This window comes from Pleurodeles waltl, chromosome 12, assembly GCF_031143425.1.
Source record: "Pleurodeles waltl isolate 20211129_DDA chromosome 12, aPleWal1.hap1.20221129, whole genome shotgun sequence".
In the NCBI taxonomy this organism is placed as follows: Eukaryota; Metazoa; Chordata; class Amphibia; order Caudata; family Salamandridae; genus Pleurodeles; species Pleurodeles waltl.
Window position 1 is genome coordinate 607,587,143 of NC_090451.1, and position 17,932 is coordinate 607,605,074.

Consider the following 17,932-nt stretch of genomic DNA (forward strand, 5'->3'; position numbering starts at 1 on the left):
GCACGACTTCAGGTCGTTGTCGCGCTCCAACCACCAAAGGCACACAAGGTGTAGATCTGTCATGGACATTTCCCAATGACAGGACCCACAGGGCTTGAACTTGATCTTCCTTGATGACATCCTACGATGCACCAGGAGTCAGAATCCCCAAAAAAATATCAACAAAAAGTCGAAAAAGGCCAGTCAAAAAATGACTGAGGTGTAGCTCTCCTCATAGCAGCACTGGCTAGCGTGGAAAGAAAAAAACACATCAGTGGGCTGGGGCGGCGCCTATTTAGGACCTGAAACATATCTAGTGCGGCGGCAACCACTGATGGACGCGGGCCGATCTACGCCACCTAACGGCGCACAGCGGTACTGCTCGAGAAAAATAGTCCAGATCCAGATTGATGCCTAGGGGAAATTCTAAAGTAAGGAATCTGCAACTAGATGTCTCTATCAGATGGCTCCACACAGGTTGTCCCGAGAAAGGCAACTGTCTCTGAGAGATCAGGGCTTGTTTTAAACTTCTCCCTCAAGCTATCCCTACAGAAAACAGATTGTGAATATACAGGCTGTTCCAGCCTACTTGAGGATACTCTGACAATAATAATCTGGGGACTCAGCTGAAATTCTTACGTGTTTTTCTCCAGTGAAGTGAGAGCCACAAGCTCGTAGATCTGAGGTCCAAGCTCTGATGTGCAAATGATGAACAGGGCTCGCTTATCTGAAAAAAATAAATAAATAAAGATTAGACAGTATACCACCATGGCTAAAACAAAGTTAACAGACAAAACAATGAGCAGAATTCCAGCTACAAATAAAAACAACAGTTTGCATAAGTAATTTTTATAAAATCTATTGAAAGTAATTTTATACTTTTTAAATGTACCACCAATTTAAAGAGTGAAACGGCATAAACAGCAACAGCATAAATGAAGAATATGGCATACTTTCTAAATCCTCTTCTCAGCAGACAGAAAATTTTACAAATTCCTAATCACAGTCAAACTCATACTTGTACAGATGGTAGATTATATCCCATATCCAGAAATATTTTTGAACTATGTTGATTTCATGCAGTAACCACCATGTTACAAGCCATGGTAATGCCTCACTGGTCATAAAAGCACTGATGCCCTCCACATTCAAGTATGGCATTTTATCAAGAAAATGCCCAAAGGCTCTTAAACAACTGTCAAAAAGGCAGAGGAGACCCTTGCAATTGAAATTAAAATGAAATCATTTTTTTACCCAACGATACTCATCATATCTTAACCAGGTGAGGCTCATTTACCAATGCCTACATCTCATGTAATCACTCCTCTAACCAGCATTTAACTGACAATTTGTTTCACTCGCAAACACACAGGAAATGAAGAAAACTTAGACAAAAATACACTTTACGGAAATCAACTCTATCCTTCTCAAAAACAAGAACATACAAATGAAAATACACAGATACAAGCCCAGCCAGCTAAGTATATATTACCTAGTGGCGGTCGCTACTAGGTAGTTACAGTTAGGACCCAGTTTCTACAGATTTCTTTTTTTTTAAAATTTATTTATTTTTTACTTACCTCCATCTTTGGTGCCAGTTGACAAATCTTCATAAAAATTTCCCCAAAAAAGGACGCTCATGTCAGCTGCTGTCTGGAATGTTTCGGGGTGATCAGTCAAGTAGGGACTGAGAAAAAGGGGGTTTTCAAAACGTATTTTCTCCATGTTACCATGTTAATTTCCAAAGGGATGTTGAACAGGAATAGTGGGTGAAGAACTGGATGGATTTACACCAAATTTGGCAGCAAGCTAGCTCTTGGTTCAGAGAGTTACCTTTTTGTGATTTGGTGTAAATCTGTTTTCTAGTCATTAAATGAAAACCAAATTTGTATATAAAGGGACGCGGCTCCTCCTTGTATCCCCTCTGATCTTTTGCGGATTCAGAGGAAAAGCAAGGCTTTGGTTAGTTGGCCGCAACCTGACAGAAAAGTTGCGGCGCCATTTTGTTTCTCGCATTGTTTGGGGAGTGGGAAAAACCAGTGTAAAAACATATAAGGGTCACAGTACAGGTATCCTGACCCCATAGGCCACCAGAAGAGCTCCTAGGCAAAAAAAAATTGCTATTTTTTCCCCCCGGCTGATCTGCAGATTCGAGGATCCTCCTCCGATCCTGGGGAAAAGCAAGGCTCTGATTGTCCCGCAACCTGACACAAATTTTAATGATTGTGTTAAATAAACCACAGAAAATCACTGAAAAAACCCAAAGGTTACAGGGACGTTATAGTTAGGTTGACATTTTACCCACAGAACAACATAGAAACTCAGCAGTTAGAGTTACCTGAAGAAACTATAATTTGTGCCAGAAAGTAATTTTGGGCAAGTTATGGTTTCTTAACATAATTATAACTATAACTGCTGAATTTCTATGGTTTTGTATGAGCAAAATGCCAACCTAACTGTAACGTCCCTGTAACCTTTGCTTTTTTCAGTGGATAGATAGATAGATAGATAGATAGATAGATAGATAGATAGATAGATAGACAGACAGACAGACAGACAGACAGACAGACAGACAGACAGACAGACAGGTAGACAGATATCAGGGCTCAGCTGACAGCCATCATGCTTAGACAACAGTCCTGCATCCCCAACCCTTCACAATCACACAATGCGAACAACTCTATCCATCAAAAGGAGCTGGCCAGAGTGCACAAAAATACCACATAAACAGTTCTCTGAATTAAAGAATTTCAAACAGTTATGCCACAGAGTATGCAAACAATGTGGTTACAGCAGTATTTTATCCTGAAGCTGTCCTCGGGACATGCAATATATACTGTGTAAATTTTTCCAGGGATATAATGCACATGTTTGGAGACCTAATTGCACAAACTTTTCCTGCTTAGATATACTTATAACCACACCTAGCAACTTAAACATAAATATAAGCACACCTAGCAGCGTTGAAGTAGCCACAAAACGTATTTTCTTTTTTGAAGTCAGATTCTTAGACCCTGTATCACTGATGCACAAGTGTCAATCCCTTTACTGTTTGGAGTAATAGTGCTGAGGACAAAAGGTTCCACGATACAGGCTCCATGATAATTACTAGCCAGTACTGACAACTTAAACACAATACTCTTATTCTGTATAATTTTTTAGATCTGGCAAAAGTGTGTGGGACACACCCTAAACAGGAATGTAAAATAACTGCACCAAAGGTAACCATATCAGTGAACCTATAATACTGGTAAGCTGGTTGGCAGAGAACGTGAATGGAGTTCAAAGATTCTTCTGGAATCAAAGCTGTCCACTTGTTTACAGAATAGAGATTAGTAACACCAATCACCTTGAAATGTCACAAATCAAGATTCCACATGGTTCCCGCTTGACCTATATGCATTGCCTAGAGTGGATGTTGCATTTTGAAAAACAAAGTTTATTGGTCTTATTATTCACCCAGATCGCGTAGCTATAGTCATCAGTGGCAGGGGATTTCAGTAAAAGGACAGGCAAAGCAGCCTAATATGAAAATCTGAAACAGCATTCAGTTGAAAAGTGGGAAAAGTACAAAGAACAATCATACACTTAAGAAAACATGATGTCCTATCAGCACGGAGCACAACTATGGCTAAGCCATTCAAAAGAATTGGCAAGGTTATTTCCAAACATGAGTTATATAGTTCACTGCGACATAGTGACTCAAGTAGTATCTCGCTCATGAGACCAATAAGACCTGGGACTGCTTGTGATCCATTTAGAAAGGACATGTTCTAGCAGGTCGAATTGACTTTCTTTTTTGGGGTGGCACCAAGACTAATTTGCAAAATTAGTATGCACACTGTCAGAGCAGCAACAATGACTGTTTTCTGGAAAAAAAAACTAAATGAAGTTTTCAAAGAACACCCCCTTATCCTCAATGACCCATCAAACGTTTCTTCTCCAAACCACTACCTACCCAGCTGACATCATCCCCACAGTCAATACTGAAGTCCATCTCTGATGATCCATCAAAGTCTTTGATGAACACAAGGCACCATTTTGGGTATTCTAAGGACCAGTCAGATCATCTCACTTTTGAAGTTGAACTTTGCCTCAAAACCCTTCACCAACTAATACTTAATCACACAACTTACATAATTTTGAAATACCAACAAGAAACAAGCCACTACCCAGCTGCACAAGTGGCTCACGCCTGCCTTCGAAAAAGACACCTGTTAGGGATCAGTTCCACCGTGCAGTTCACAGATAACCATCTATGTGGTTAACACTGTTCCATTTTCATGTTACCAACAAAGTGACCCCTGCCTCTTCATCGCCTACGGTGCATCAGACACTATTGATCATGAGACCTAAATTGTGTCCTCCCGTACGTCCACATGATTGCCTCTAAATGAGCACCCACCCCAGGGACCAACAGCATACCTGATGGTTCCAAATCATCAACAGTCTCTTTCCACCTCTAGATAAACCAACTAATCATACTCCTAGCTGAATAGAGGATCGAGATACACCAGAATGGGAAGCTGTTTTTTGTTAATGAGTTTTGTGGAGTGTGTAATACCACTCTTCATTACTTCAGAGTGTAAGAAAGTTTAAGCTTACAGCGATGAGGGGTGAGCTGTCCAACTGTTGATGCAATGCAGTACAGGTCCCAGTCCAATACTTTTCACTGCAGTCCAAAGCTACATGAAGATGAGCTGAAAACAAATAACAGCCTTTCAGTTTTCATGCTCTTTCTGAAAAAGTCAAAAGCTACTAGAAACGGAACCCCCTGAAAATGGAGTTTTGCATTATTTCAAATGTAAACAAGCATTTGCAATGCAATAGGTCTCTCACATTTGTAAGAGTTTGAGCTAATGGCGTTGTAAATGACAATGTCTTTTACCTAGGTCTTTTGGTTTGGCATGTAGTGGATGTTTGCCAGGTGCCACAGCAACCCTCCCAGGCCTGTCACTGTAGGAGAGAGGACACAACAAGATGGTATCTTGGGAGTGTTTTGCCTCATTCCTACAGACTGGCTGTGATACCCTAGAGATGAAACCCTTTCCACTGTTTGCCTCAACTTTTACAGCACCAAACAAGCAACAAAGAGTCACCTTCCAGGCATATAATCCAAAGAATGAGGGGGTTAAAAGAGTAAGGAGCAAATAAAAGGGGGCAGCCTTATATTCTGTGTTAAACTTTTAAAGGAAGAATTCCTCTACACTGGCAATACCAGCTTAACTTTTAAAAACCTTGACTGTTTACAAAGAGAATAACAGAAGAGGCAGCTTAACTGCAAATTAATTATAGCGATTCTGTAAAGAATGGCACCTGCTTTGCAGAGCTATGAAATAAAAGAACATGCATTGCCAAGCGCTATAAAAAACATTTAAAAAACGTATTCCCAGACTGCCCCAACACGCACCAGACAAAGAACTCTAGGGGAGAGGATATGGCGTAAGGGCCAGAGCTGCTGACTTTGGAGCTGGGGAACTTGGTTCGAGTCGCAGCGCCAGCTCAACATACTGTGATTCTGGGCTAACCATTTAATCTCCCCTTGCTACCAAAAATAAATGTGTTCTTGTGTAATGTAACCGGTGCTCATGTAAAGTGTTGTAATACCTTTGTATCAAATTCGGGCTATATAAAACTGCAAAAACAAAAATAAAGTGCTCAAATACCTTGTGTTGAGTTCTCGTACGCAGAAACAACAAACTACCATGAGCATGAAGCGGCAAGGCAAAATAAACAAATAGTGCGCCACACTAAGGTACATGGACGATCGTGCAATACTCCATGTAAGAGGGTCAGGCTCCAAGGTGGTAGCAAAACAGCCTAAAGGCGGGACAAATAAAGGCATTTACCAATGACATCAATGGGTTTTTGAAAGGAATGCCCAGAAATGAATGAAGGTGATGGACGTGAGATGGGTATGGTTAAAGCCCACAGAATAGATTACAACATGTTGAGAAGAGCAGCGCTTGCACAGTGCCATGCTCAACCTAAAAAGGCAGTGCAGATGCAAATATGCCTCTCAACTGTAAACCTAGACAAAATCACACGACAACTAGGGGACTGTGCCATACCCTATTGACTTCAGCACTAATGGCAACGTCATCCATAAGACCAAGATAGCTAGTACGATTCTGACTACCTGGTAGCAGCTCTCATGTCTATACAGAATGAAGACATATCTACAAGAAACTGATGCCAGAAATGCAGTTTAAAAACGAATTCCTTTTCACCTACACAGGGCCACTGCCCTGCTCATCTGCATCCCAGATACCTATTTGGTGCCAGTGAAAAGGGTCCTTCAGGTGGTAGTCAGACTCTAAGGACTGACAAAGTAAAACAGGCACACTCTCAAAGCTCTGTGAACTCCGCTCGCTAATGCTGCCCACCTGCATCACTCAAAAATACTTTTTTGTATTCTCTTCAAGGAAGAAATATTCAACATACAACCCTTCCTGACACAAAAAAGGAAGGCTCTGGCACGTATAGAAACAGGCCCAGCCTTGACACTGCCACACAAGGAAGTTAGAAATGAAGAAAGATATGACCGGAAGTCGAGGTTTCTGCTGCTACGCACTAAGGACCTGGAAAAGCATCCCAAAAACAATTATCATCACCTCTCTCCACCTCCATAAAACAAATGACTCAGCTGCAAGCAGCTACACCATCTACATCCTACAGGACACAATCTGAGTAGTGATCCCTCTAACTTGTACTACCAGACCTCAGGAAGCTTTATAACCCTTCCAACTTTAAAGTGCATTTCATTGCTCCAGAGGTAAATTTGTGCTATGTAATTACCACACACAGCTACATATATATTTATTTATTTTGGGTGTTTTAAGACACAGCATACAATATATATGGCACCTGAAAGTGCAAGGGAGAACAACAAAGCAAATACAAGGCATATAGCCACATCAAAATGCTTGCCAGAAATCAATGAAAATATTCTATCGGTCTGAAACATTATGTATTCTTCAATGATGAGCTCAAGTCATGGGATATCACCTTGCAATAGAAGGTTACACGGTAAAGTCTTAAAACAAGACGAGTTGGAATTAATCAGTCTTGGATGGCTGACCTATTTGTGGCAGGTATGTGTTGTGACCAGGATGCTGTGTGGAAAACTTCTCTAGTTCAGATTTGAAAAGCCCAACGCTCATCGGAAAAGTATGTTTTTTTGAATGTTTCTCAATGTAAAGACATTTTCAGCAAGTTTTAAAGAAGTAGGTAAGAAGTTCCAGACAAACAAGATACTGTACACACCCATAGATTCCCTTAGACTATCCCCAGGCGAAGGAATGGAAGTGGAGAATTTGGGCATTTTGTGGCTCTGCAGTCTTCGTACCACCATAGACAGGACAGGGCTGCACATAAGTGCCACTCTTGCATGCTGACGCCAGTTTCTTCACTCTTTCCCTTTCCACACCATCAGATGCAGAGCAAAGAACAATTATTGGTGACTAACTTGGACATTTTTTTAATGTTAAAAAGGTCACTCCACGGATCTTGAAGGTGGTAGAGTAGTGAGGATTCCGCAGTTTCAGAAAGTGTCCACCACAAAGAGTTATTGAAGGCAAGTAACTTGTTCTTGTGATGGTTACTTCTAATCACAGATTCCTCATGGAGAGTGTTTTCAGAGTTAAAGGTCCTGCATGACCAAGCAAGTGAAGTGACACTCTCATAGCTCCTTGCTGTCAATGCAGTATTGCTTCATGAATATATGTACCAAAGCCCAAGAAAGCCCATGCATCCTGGTGGAAATTGTGTGTCTCATTGGCAGAGGCATACACCCTTGCCCAAGAAGGGACCACAATTCTAGTCAGAGTAAGTCACAACACAATCCAAATTATCCTGTGCTCACCCTCTGGTAGTTTGATACCAAGCAGGCAGGCTTAACTTAGAAGCCAATGTGTAAAGTATTTGTGTAATAACTCATTCAGTAACAGTGAAAACACCACAAAGAGTATTCCACACCAGTTTAGGAAAATATATAATATTTATCTAAATAAAATAAGACCAAAACGAAAAAAGAAAACAATAGGCACGAGTCAAGATATCACTTTTTAAAGGTTTAAATGAGTCTCAATCCTTAAGGATCAGTGGTTGTATCATTTGAACACACAGTACCTGGGATGCGTCAAAAATAACTACAGGGTCGCAGAGGAGGAGATGTGTTGAAAAATAAGGTGCTACGTTGAATTTTCTGGCTCGGCACAGATGATGCGTTGTTTCTTTCCATGCTGCAAGACAATGATTTGCTTTCCAGAAGCACAGCCTTGGTTCCTCACGGCGATGCAGGAATATTTTGATGCCAAGGGACGATGCTTTGAAAATCCTTGATGTGCTGGTAAGAAGGAGAAAGAACTGCATCGATCCGGTAGGCATTGCAGTGATTTTGCAGCTGCGAGGCAGGCGCTGTGTCAATTTCTGCAGGCATTGTGTTGATTTTCCGATGCACAGGGATTTTCTTCTCTTTGGTGAAGTCTTTGTGGCCCTGAGACTTCAGAGTAGGAGGCAAGATCAATCGAAGACCTTGGACAGCACTTGTGTGCAAGGCAGAGTCCTTCCAGAAGAGTCAGCAGTCGGAAGGCAACAAGCAGGGCAGCAGTCCTTTTCAGCAAAGCATTCCAGATGACTCCTTTGGTCAGCTAGGCAGTCCCTCTGACCGAGTCCAGGTGTACGTTCAGAAGTGTCTGATTTGATGGGGTCTGAGACCCAGTATATATGCCCAAAAATGCCTCTGAAGTTGGAGAATCTTCAAAGAGTGTTTTTGAAGTGCACAGGTTCCTCTTTCAGCCCAGTCCTTTCTGCCAGGATCCCTGTGGGGGTTATCTGCCCTTTGTGCGAGGGCAGGTGTGAGTGTGTGAATTTTTCTCATATGTTTTATTAATAATTTTAGTATATTAATTATTTAGTGAATTAACATACAAAAATGGGTGACATTTGAAAATGGTTGCCTTGTTCATTTCTGTTCTTAGCTGAGAAACATTCTAACCAAACGTTGTGGTTATTTTCCTTAGTTAAATGCTTACATAAAAGTGTGTTGGATGGCATAACAGACGTGTACACAGCTACCCCTAGTGGGTTGCTGCGTTATGTCTCACAAGGACATGTTTAACCAAGTTCGTACATAAGTTGAATGTTGAAATTGTCACTAATACGTGGTTTCTTCCTCGAGGATGGAAGTACGAGTTACTTTGTAAGAAGTTTCTTCCTGAGCGGAAAAGTTTAGACGGGATGGAACAATGGAGCCACAGACGAGACGGAAAAGGAAACATTACTGTTATCACCGCATTTAGGTTATCAATTAGAATTACTATTGGCTGAATCGTAACCACCCCATGTACTGACCAATCATACACTTTTTGTAAATTAATGTAACAACCTGGGTAGGATTTTCCTTAGGTGGAGGGACTCGAGACAGGCTTTAGGGAGGAGAGGAGATTGTGTGTTTAAGAGTTCCTGTTGATGGTTCGAGTCATACTAGCAGTGTGGGTTTAGCAGTTGTAAAGCCCGATCTTCTGAAGACTTACCTGATAGTGTCCCTTTGCTGAAATAGACTGCATGTTTTTTGTTTCATGGATAATCAGTAAGATCGTAATGATAAATGTGTCTCTTTTGCTTTGCAGGTAACAGCTGCAACTTATAATTTGACTGCTGCATATTAATAATGCTTTATTTATAATAACCCGAGTTAGACTGATTTTTCCTAAATTTTTGTTACTAAATTCTTTTCACATGAAGTCCAACATGTCAATGCTGATTTGTAGTTAGTGAGGATATTCACTTCAAATGCTCAAGATTGATATTGACACTCTGTTCGTACTAATGCATACATTGCCATTATTACTGATTCTGGTATTGCTAATCAGTGTTATTATTTTGGAGATTATTTGCTTGTTTTGATTAAACTCAGATATATAAGACGTTCTAATCAACCATTATTAATTCTATATGCCTATCACTTGTATTTGAGAGTTATTTCAATGTTAATCAAGGGAAATACATATATAATTCTTCTTAATAAACTGGTATGGTTATTGTTTGAGGTTCAGATCTTTGAATATATTGATTACTGTTGATGATTACATTACTCATTGATGACATCCCCTCATTCCAATGTCGCGTTGATCTATTGACCTCTTGTACAAAATCCACTATTCAGTTTAAGCAATAGCTAGGATTCTGCAGCGCTGCAGCACAGACCACTGGCTTTTGAGGTGTAAAGGACAGCCCATCCACCCTTCCTGCCCAGGGAGACCCATTCAGTATGTAGATAAATGCTGATATGACTGAGTGTACTGAGTTTATGGCTGTCTGGGGGAATGCACAAGGGGAGCTGTTAACCAGCACAGCCCAGACGTGGATTGGAGACTGGCTGTAAGGCACAGATGGCAGTAAGTGCAGAGAAGTGCCCACTTTATAAAAGTGGCATTTCTAAAATAGTAATACTAAATCGAACTTCAACAATAAGCAGGATTTTCTATTGCTATTATGGCCATACTAAACATGACAGGGCTACTACTTTCAGATCAGAACCTACCACTTTTAAGTATATAAGGGCAGTTCTAATGCTGGCATATGAGAGGGGCAGGCCTCATAGTAGTGCAAAATGAATTTGTGAGTTTTCCAGTCCTCAGAGAAGGTGGCCGCGGCAACTGAGGTGTTGAACTAGGTGGGGAGTATAGGGCTGATTTTCGCTTTGTCTAGGCTGAAGATGTGGTGAAGGCATATGTCAGTTGGGGTCCCGAATGGAACGAGTTCATGATGGAAGCAGTGTCCAGTGGGGCGAGCTGGCTCCATTTGGTTAGTTGGATGTGTATGGCGGTAGCAGGTTTGTTGTGTTGCTTGAAAAAGCCATTGGCCGTAGGCTGGGGTTTTCAGTTTCTGTAGATGTTAGCGATCTTGTTCTGGAAGAAATCTGAAAGGTTATTGCAGCGTTCTTGTGAGGGGGCAATGATGTTTGTTGCAGTTCAAGGGTTGGAGAATTCTTTGTTCTTTTTGCTGTTATTTGAGCTTGATTTGAAGTGTGAGGCTAAGGTGTTTTTCTTCGATCGTCTTCACTGTCTGTGGTAGAGGCTGGGGGCTGTCTTGAAGGCGGTCTAGTTGGTTGTTTCCTTGCTGGTGAAGAAATAACTTACTTACCTGTAACTGTAGTTCTCCAGTATTGCAAACTTTCCTAGACTCTCATGCTTGAATCCCTCCCCGTCATCGAGATGGGAGTCCCCGGTGTAATACAGAAGCTATGCCCAATTGCATTTAAACATTACATGCATTAGGCCTCTAACTTAGAAACATATCCCAGTCATTTTGTAAAAAAGGATCAAACTCCAAAGACAACCAATCAGATTACAACACCCCAGTGAGGAGACGCCTTCCCCCAGATTTTCCAAGCATTAGCGTTGTAATATAGTTATTACTGAGAGAATGAAGGTGAGCTCTCCAGGGGAGGCGGGTGGGTCGCCTGTGAGTCTATGAACGTTTCCAATACTGGAGAACTACAGTTACAGGTAAGTAACTTATTTCTTATTTCAGTATTGGAACTTTCATAGATTCACATGCTTGAATCGGAATAGCAAGCAGTGTGTAGCACATTTTCTGCGTATACAATATCAACATACTATTATATATGAGGCAGCGTGAACAGTTTCTACATCTTTCGTTTGTAGTTTAGAGTCTGGAGAACGTAAAGTTATTACGCTACAGAAAATGTGACATGAAACAGTGCAAGCGGATGGAGGGAACAACAAATGGTTCACCATTACTGGAACAGATGTCTAAGGACTGTCTGTCCAACCGCTGCATCTTGAAGCATCTCTGTGTCCAGGAAATAATGCTGTGTGAAAGTATGTGCGGTCTTCCATGTTGCAGCACAACAGATGTCCAGTATCGATACACCTGAGAACAATGCACAGGACGTGGATACGGCTCTGATGGAATGTGCACGCACCGTTATATCCAATGGTCAACCAGCTTTCTGGTAACAAAAGATGATGCCATTTTTAATCCATGGAGAAATAGTCTGTTTAGTTACAGGGTATCCTTTTCTGGGGGTAGGGTATCCTTTTCTGCGGGCACTAAAGGCTATGAACAGCTGGTTTGTTTTTCTAAAGGATTTTGTCCTGTCCAAATATAACTTGTTGCATCTCTTTAGATCAAGTGATTGCAGCGCTCTCTCTGCAGCAGTCTGGGAGTGTGGGAAGAATGAATTCAGTACCACAGGTTCATTAATATGAAAGTCCAAAGGCACCTTCGGGATGAATTTAGGATTGGTGCGAAGAGTAACTGTTGTTTTTGAATTGTAAGAAGGGTTCCTGTATTGTAAAAGCCTGGATTTCACTAACCCTACGTGAGGAAGTAAGGGCGTGGAAGAGCGCCACCTTCCAGGTGACGTACTTGATGTCTGTCCTATGTAGGGGATCGAAGGGCAAGCAATGGAAACAAGCGCAAGGATCCTTTGAGGACATAATCCAGATAACTCCACTCCGCTTCTCTCGATTGGTGGGCAGTTCCCAGAAATATTTCAAGTGGACTATACTTCTTACCTCAGATTCCTCTGCTAACTGTAACAGACTTGTTCCGCAGAGGAACGTTGTCCCTCCATGAGCACCTTTTTTGTCTCAATCTTGGTACTCTCCAGAAGTTCTTCCAAACAATGAGTTATGTCCGACATAGTTGCCTATCGTATCTGCCAAGGAGCGCTAGAGAATTGGCAGCTCGCACCACAATGGGGGACACTGAGGAAAAACGCTTCCCGATATCATCAGGGCGTTTCCCTTCTTTATCTGGTGGCGTAGTTAACGGTGTAGAAGAATTCCTGGAGCGCCGTTGCGCCGCCTGTGAAATGAGAGTCTGGTTTTGGTTGGCCTGTTAGGTAGGCAGGAGCATCATTTGTTTTATCCAACTTAGGTAACACTGCAGGTACTTTTGCAGGGTTACGCATTATCTTCAAACCCTGAGTCCAAACATGGTCAATTATTGGAATAGGCCTGACCGTTTTCCTGTAAGGTTCTTTGAAATCGTACAGGAAAACAGCCCTGCTGAGTCGCAGGCATCGGTAAATTGAATGGCGTGGCTGCCCTTTCCATCAGGTTGTGAAAACCACCGATATCTTCAGGAGGAGATTCCACTATAGGTGTTCCATGGGAGGCAGGTGCTGAAATTACATACTCATCCCAATCATCCTGTGGTGTATGGATTTCACCCTCCTCTCCTTCTTCGTCTGAAGAGGTTTGCACTTGAGCAGGTACAGACTGGGGGGAAGCCTGCGGGCAAGGAGGAGTTACAACCTGCGGCTGCTGAAACTGCTGAGGGGTTGATGGTATGGTGGGAATCGTCGGTTTCAGCACCGATGTAGGCACTAGCAGAAAACGCTTGCTGTAATCTGCTAACATTGCTTGCAAATCTGACACTAGGCGGGAAGTTAGACATATCAGCCCTTGCTGTTGCTCGTAATATTGCTGGTCATAGTAAGAATCATCATCCAAGTACTCCTGACATTTTACCCATAATTGTGAAGGACTTTTGGCCACCCCATATAGTCCATCATCCTCAGAGTCATCTTCGTCCAACAGGTGTGAAGGTAACAGTCTCGACACCTTACTTGGAGACGCAAGTGATAGGGTTAAACAATGCTTTAATCTTTTTTAGTCCAATCTGCTCCGTCAACGAGAAAAGAGCCAATGTAGATGGTCTTGGTCTCTTTTTAGGTGTTTATTTGATCGTCAACGAGAGGTGAGCTGTCATCGACGGTGGTGGCATCGACAAGGTGATCGTCGACAGAGGTGTCGTTGATGGTGGGAGCCTCGTCAGTGGAACTGTCGACGAGTGTTCCATTAACAGAAGCGTCGACGGGAGGATCGGCGACAAGATAAGAAACGTCGACGGAGACTGTAGTCGAGGTGATGAAATGGGGCGTACCGTTGACAAGGACTCTGTTGAAGCTGCCATTGACATAGATATTGTGATGACGGTTTATGTCATTGTTAATGCGTGAGCGGTCGACGGGGCAGAGGTATGCTTTACCCGCACATGCGGCGTTGGGGGCTCAGAGAGGGTTTTTGTTTTTGCTTTTAAGATGAAATCTGACCCCTGAGATTTCTCCTTTGAAGGGCTACGAATCTTTGAGAAACCCTCAGATGACTTTTAAACCATCTTTCTAGGGGGGTTCCTCAGCGACCGGATTGTCTTTAGATTTAAACTTTTGCAGCCAAAGGAGAAGACGACCATCTCTGTCCTTTAGAGTTTTAAATTAAAATTTCCTACATACCTTACTAGTCTCTGGTTTTATGGTTAGGGTAGAGACAGTACATGCACTCCTTATGCTGGTCATTGACATGTAGCCTCTTCTTCATGCAGGTAGCACAGGGTCTAAAAAGTCCCTTTTTTGGTGTCTCTGACAGGGTTGTCAGTCTGAAGCACCCAAATGTGAGAACGTCTGAAGAACAAAAATCAATCCAAACACCTCAGAAAAAGTATACCTGAGAGAAACCTGAGCAGAGCTCAGAGGAGACTTTGAAGCATGATGTACAGTGGAAAATCTGGGGGAAGGCAGCTCCTCACAGGGGGGGAAGGTAATCTGATTGGTTGTCTTTGGAGTCTGGTCCTTTTTTTAAAAATTACTGTGATATGTTTCTAAGTTAGAGGCCTAATGCATGCAATGTTTATATGCAATTGGGCATAGCTTCTGTATTACACCGGGGACTTCTATCTCGACGATGTACAGGGATTCAAGCATGTGAATCTATGAAAGTTCCAACACTGGAGTAACTATCTCCTTTACACTTCGTTATAGTGATGTTTAGCGGTTCTGAGGTCTTCAGTGTACCTGCTAGCTTGACTGGTGGACCGTCTGTGGATGCTGTTGTTGAAAGAAGTCTCACTGTTGCCGCAGTTGGTGATACAATACAATTGTTGCAGTTTCTGATATTCTGGTTTAGGTTGTTGGAGGAGATGGAGTGGGTGGTCTTTAGGGCATTGATCCATGTGTCCTTTGAGACTTTGCTCCAGCTGCAGTAGGGAGCACTGGGCAGACCGGGAGCAGAGGTCACTGAGTTGGTGATGTTGAAGTGGATGATGAAGTGGTCAGTCAAGGTGATTTTCTGTTGGAGTAAAGGTGTTCCATGACTGGGGTAATGTCATCATTAGTGGTGGTGCACTGGATGGATTCCTTGTGTATAATGGCGATCCCTCCACCAGGCTTCTTGATGCAGTAGTGGTGGGTGGTCTTGTAACCTTCAAGTATTGCAGTGGACTGAACTGGGGTTAAGCCAGGTCTCAGTAAGAAAGAGGATGTGGGGTGTGAGGTGGAGATGATGTCCCAAACCTTGGTGGTGTGTATGCATAGTGAGCGTGTGTTGAGAAGGATGCATGCAAGTTGGTGTTTTTGTTCAGGTATTGTCTATGGTGTGTTCAGAGTGGGGCTGGCCAGTAGGCTGGTGTGTGTGCAGTGGGTACAGGTGAAAGGTACTACCATGAAGTGTGGGTCAGTGCGGTGGCAGTATTTCTTGCAGCATCTGACCTTGTGTGTGTAGTGCTCCGTGATGGTGTCTCTTCGGGGGTGGGAAGGCCAGGGGTCATGTTGCTGTCCAGGCGCGGACGGGTATGGACAGGCTTGCCTTTGGCATGCCAGTGACACGCCTGCTGGCATTTCAGCTGTGCCTTTGCGCTGCATTAAACAGGTCTTGTGGTGGGTGGGGCTTTTTTTGGAGGGGAAAAACAGTGAGTGGGAAAACGCAGGCAAGAAAACATAGCCGGGGAAACCTGGGTAGGGCAGTGTCACTGGATCAGGCTCAAACAAGCAGGAACTGGCGGTCACAGGTAATCGGCAGGCTAGGTGTCTAGAGGCCTACTGAAACAGTTATGCTGTGGCCTACATTAAGTAGGTTCTGGGGTGAGCGGTGCTTCTGTTGGCAGGAAGAATGTTGAGTGGAAAAACCCATACACAAAAACCTGGGCAGCGGCAGTGTCACTGGATCAGGCTGGAACATACAGGAACTGGATGCCACAGGCAAGTGGCAGGCTATGAGTTCAAGGGCCTACTGATGCAGTTGCGCTATGGCCTGCATTAGGTAGGTCCTTTCTTCTTCTTCTTTTTTTTAAACTTTATTTTAATTTCACATAACAACCTGTCACTATAAAATGACATGATAATTACCCCTCATCAGAGGCACTTAAAGCTCCCACGCTATCTCCCACCATGGATGTTGACTCCGGTCTTGCCACCTGCAATGAGTCACTCATTAATACCTTTGATCTTATAGATCCTCTGAAGATTACCCATCAGCCATCTTTCAGGCGGCAACCTCATGGTTCTCAGACAAGCTGCACCAAGACAAATCAAAGTGTAAATGGCTAGAGCGCAGATGGCGTCCATCTAAATCTCCCATGGATAAGTCCTAATACCGGACCCCATCAAGGATCTATCTCAATAAGATGAAGACAGCACAGAAAGCACACATATCTACGACTATCGCACAAGCAGGCAACTCTTCTAGAGAGTTATATAAAACACTTAACTTCCTGAAACCTCTGGCCTACACGACGGCTGCACTGCCCACCCAAGGTCCCTGTGACCCTCTCGCAGACTTCTTTGAAGAGCAAGTCAACTCCATTTACAAGAGTTTCCTGGTCCACCCTGCCAGCCCAGTGTCAAATTTTGACCAGACCTTTCCGCACTGAGGCCACTGCTAGGATAGGGGACTTTGATTTCTGTACTCGTGAACGGATCCTGAGTTGGCTTACAGGTACCAAATCAGTCTCCCTGCAAACCTTGTCCCCCAACAATCACGTCCAGTTTAGTGCATCACATATCCACCTTCATCTCAACATGTTCAGCCTCTCTATCAGCACTGCAATTCTCGTGCTGGAGTGGAAATAGGTGCTGACATCCTCTCTCTTAAAAAAAAAAAAATACACATCCTTAACTCCGGATGTTCCTGCAAATTGCAGACTTATTTTGTTGTCTCCCTTTTTGGAAATATCCTCTGAAAGCTTTATTAATAGCCAATTAATAGCTTTCCTGGAGACCCTTGAGATCCTGGACTGCTCATAGTCAGGCTTTCAATCACATCATAATACGGAGAATGAGCTGCTGGCAGTAACTGACAATATCCGTATTTCTCTAGAAGCAAGTTCTCCAGTAATGATGGTGTTGCTGGACATAGCAACGGCATTTGATACGTTCTCCCATGACATTCTTATCCACAAACTGCATGCCCTCTGAATCCACGGAAGAGCACTTCGCTTGCTGAGGGACTTCCTAAACAACGGCACCCAGAATGTGCGTCTGGGTCCTTTTGAATCAAGAACAATGTACATCACCAAAGGGGTCCCTCAGGGCTCATGTTTGAGCCCAACACTTTTTAACATCTTTTTAGCACCCCTGGCTCAGACCGTAAAATCGTGTGGTATGGAGATAGTGTCATATGCTGATGACATGCAACTTCTTTTTACTTTTGGCCCTGATCCGCCAAAGTAAAACTTCAGTTTGTGCATGGTATTATAGAAATCATCAACTGGATGGCATGCATCGAATTGCCTGCAACTCAACAGTAAAATGTCTGAAATAGTACTCTTTGCTGTGCCCAAGAGCTCTGGGCTGCAGACTAGGGGTCTCCAGATCTTGGGCCTGCCCCGCTGCCCAAACAGGTTGTGAAGAACCTCACAGTAAAAACTGACTACAAACTATCTATGAAAAATCAAGTAAACTCCGTCTGCTCCATGTGTTTTCCGGCCATGAAGCTCTTGAAGAAAGTCTTCCCCTGGCTGCTTACCATATCCAGGAAAATCCTGGTTCAAGCACTGGTCATCAGCAGGGTGGATTATGCGAATGCCTTAATGGGAGTTACCAATGACTCCGTCTTGGCTCAGCACAAGTAATACAGAACACTGTCAGCCACCTTATCTGTAATCTCTCTCCGTGGTCTCCATCTGCGCCAACCTTGGAAAA

General features: G+C 43.0%; 1 protein-coding gene across 3 annotated transcripts in view; it reads right to left on the minus strand.

Annotated features, from left to right (window-relative positions):
• Positions 1 to 17,932, minus strand: part of ARHGEF11 (Rho guanine nucleotide exchange factor 11) — a 787,362-nt gene that overhangs the window by 122,377 nt on the left and 647,053 nt on the right. For all 3 annotated transcript variants that reach the window (XM_069217872.1, XM_069217873.1, XM_069217871.1), the window contains one exon: positions 619 to 706. In XM_069217872.1, the coding sequence (XP_069073973.1) occupies positions 619 to 706 (88 nt within the window). The remainder of the gene's footprint in view (positions 1 to 618; positions 707 to 17,932) is intronic.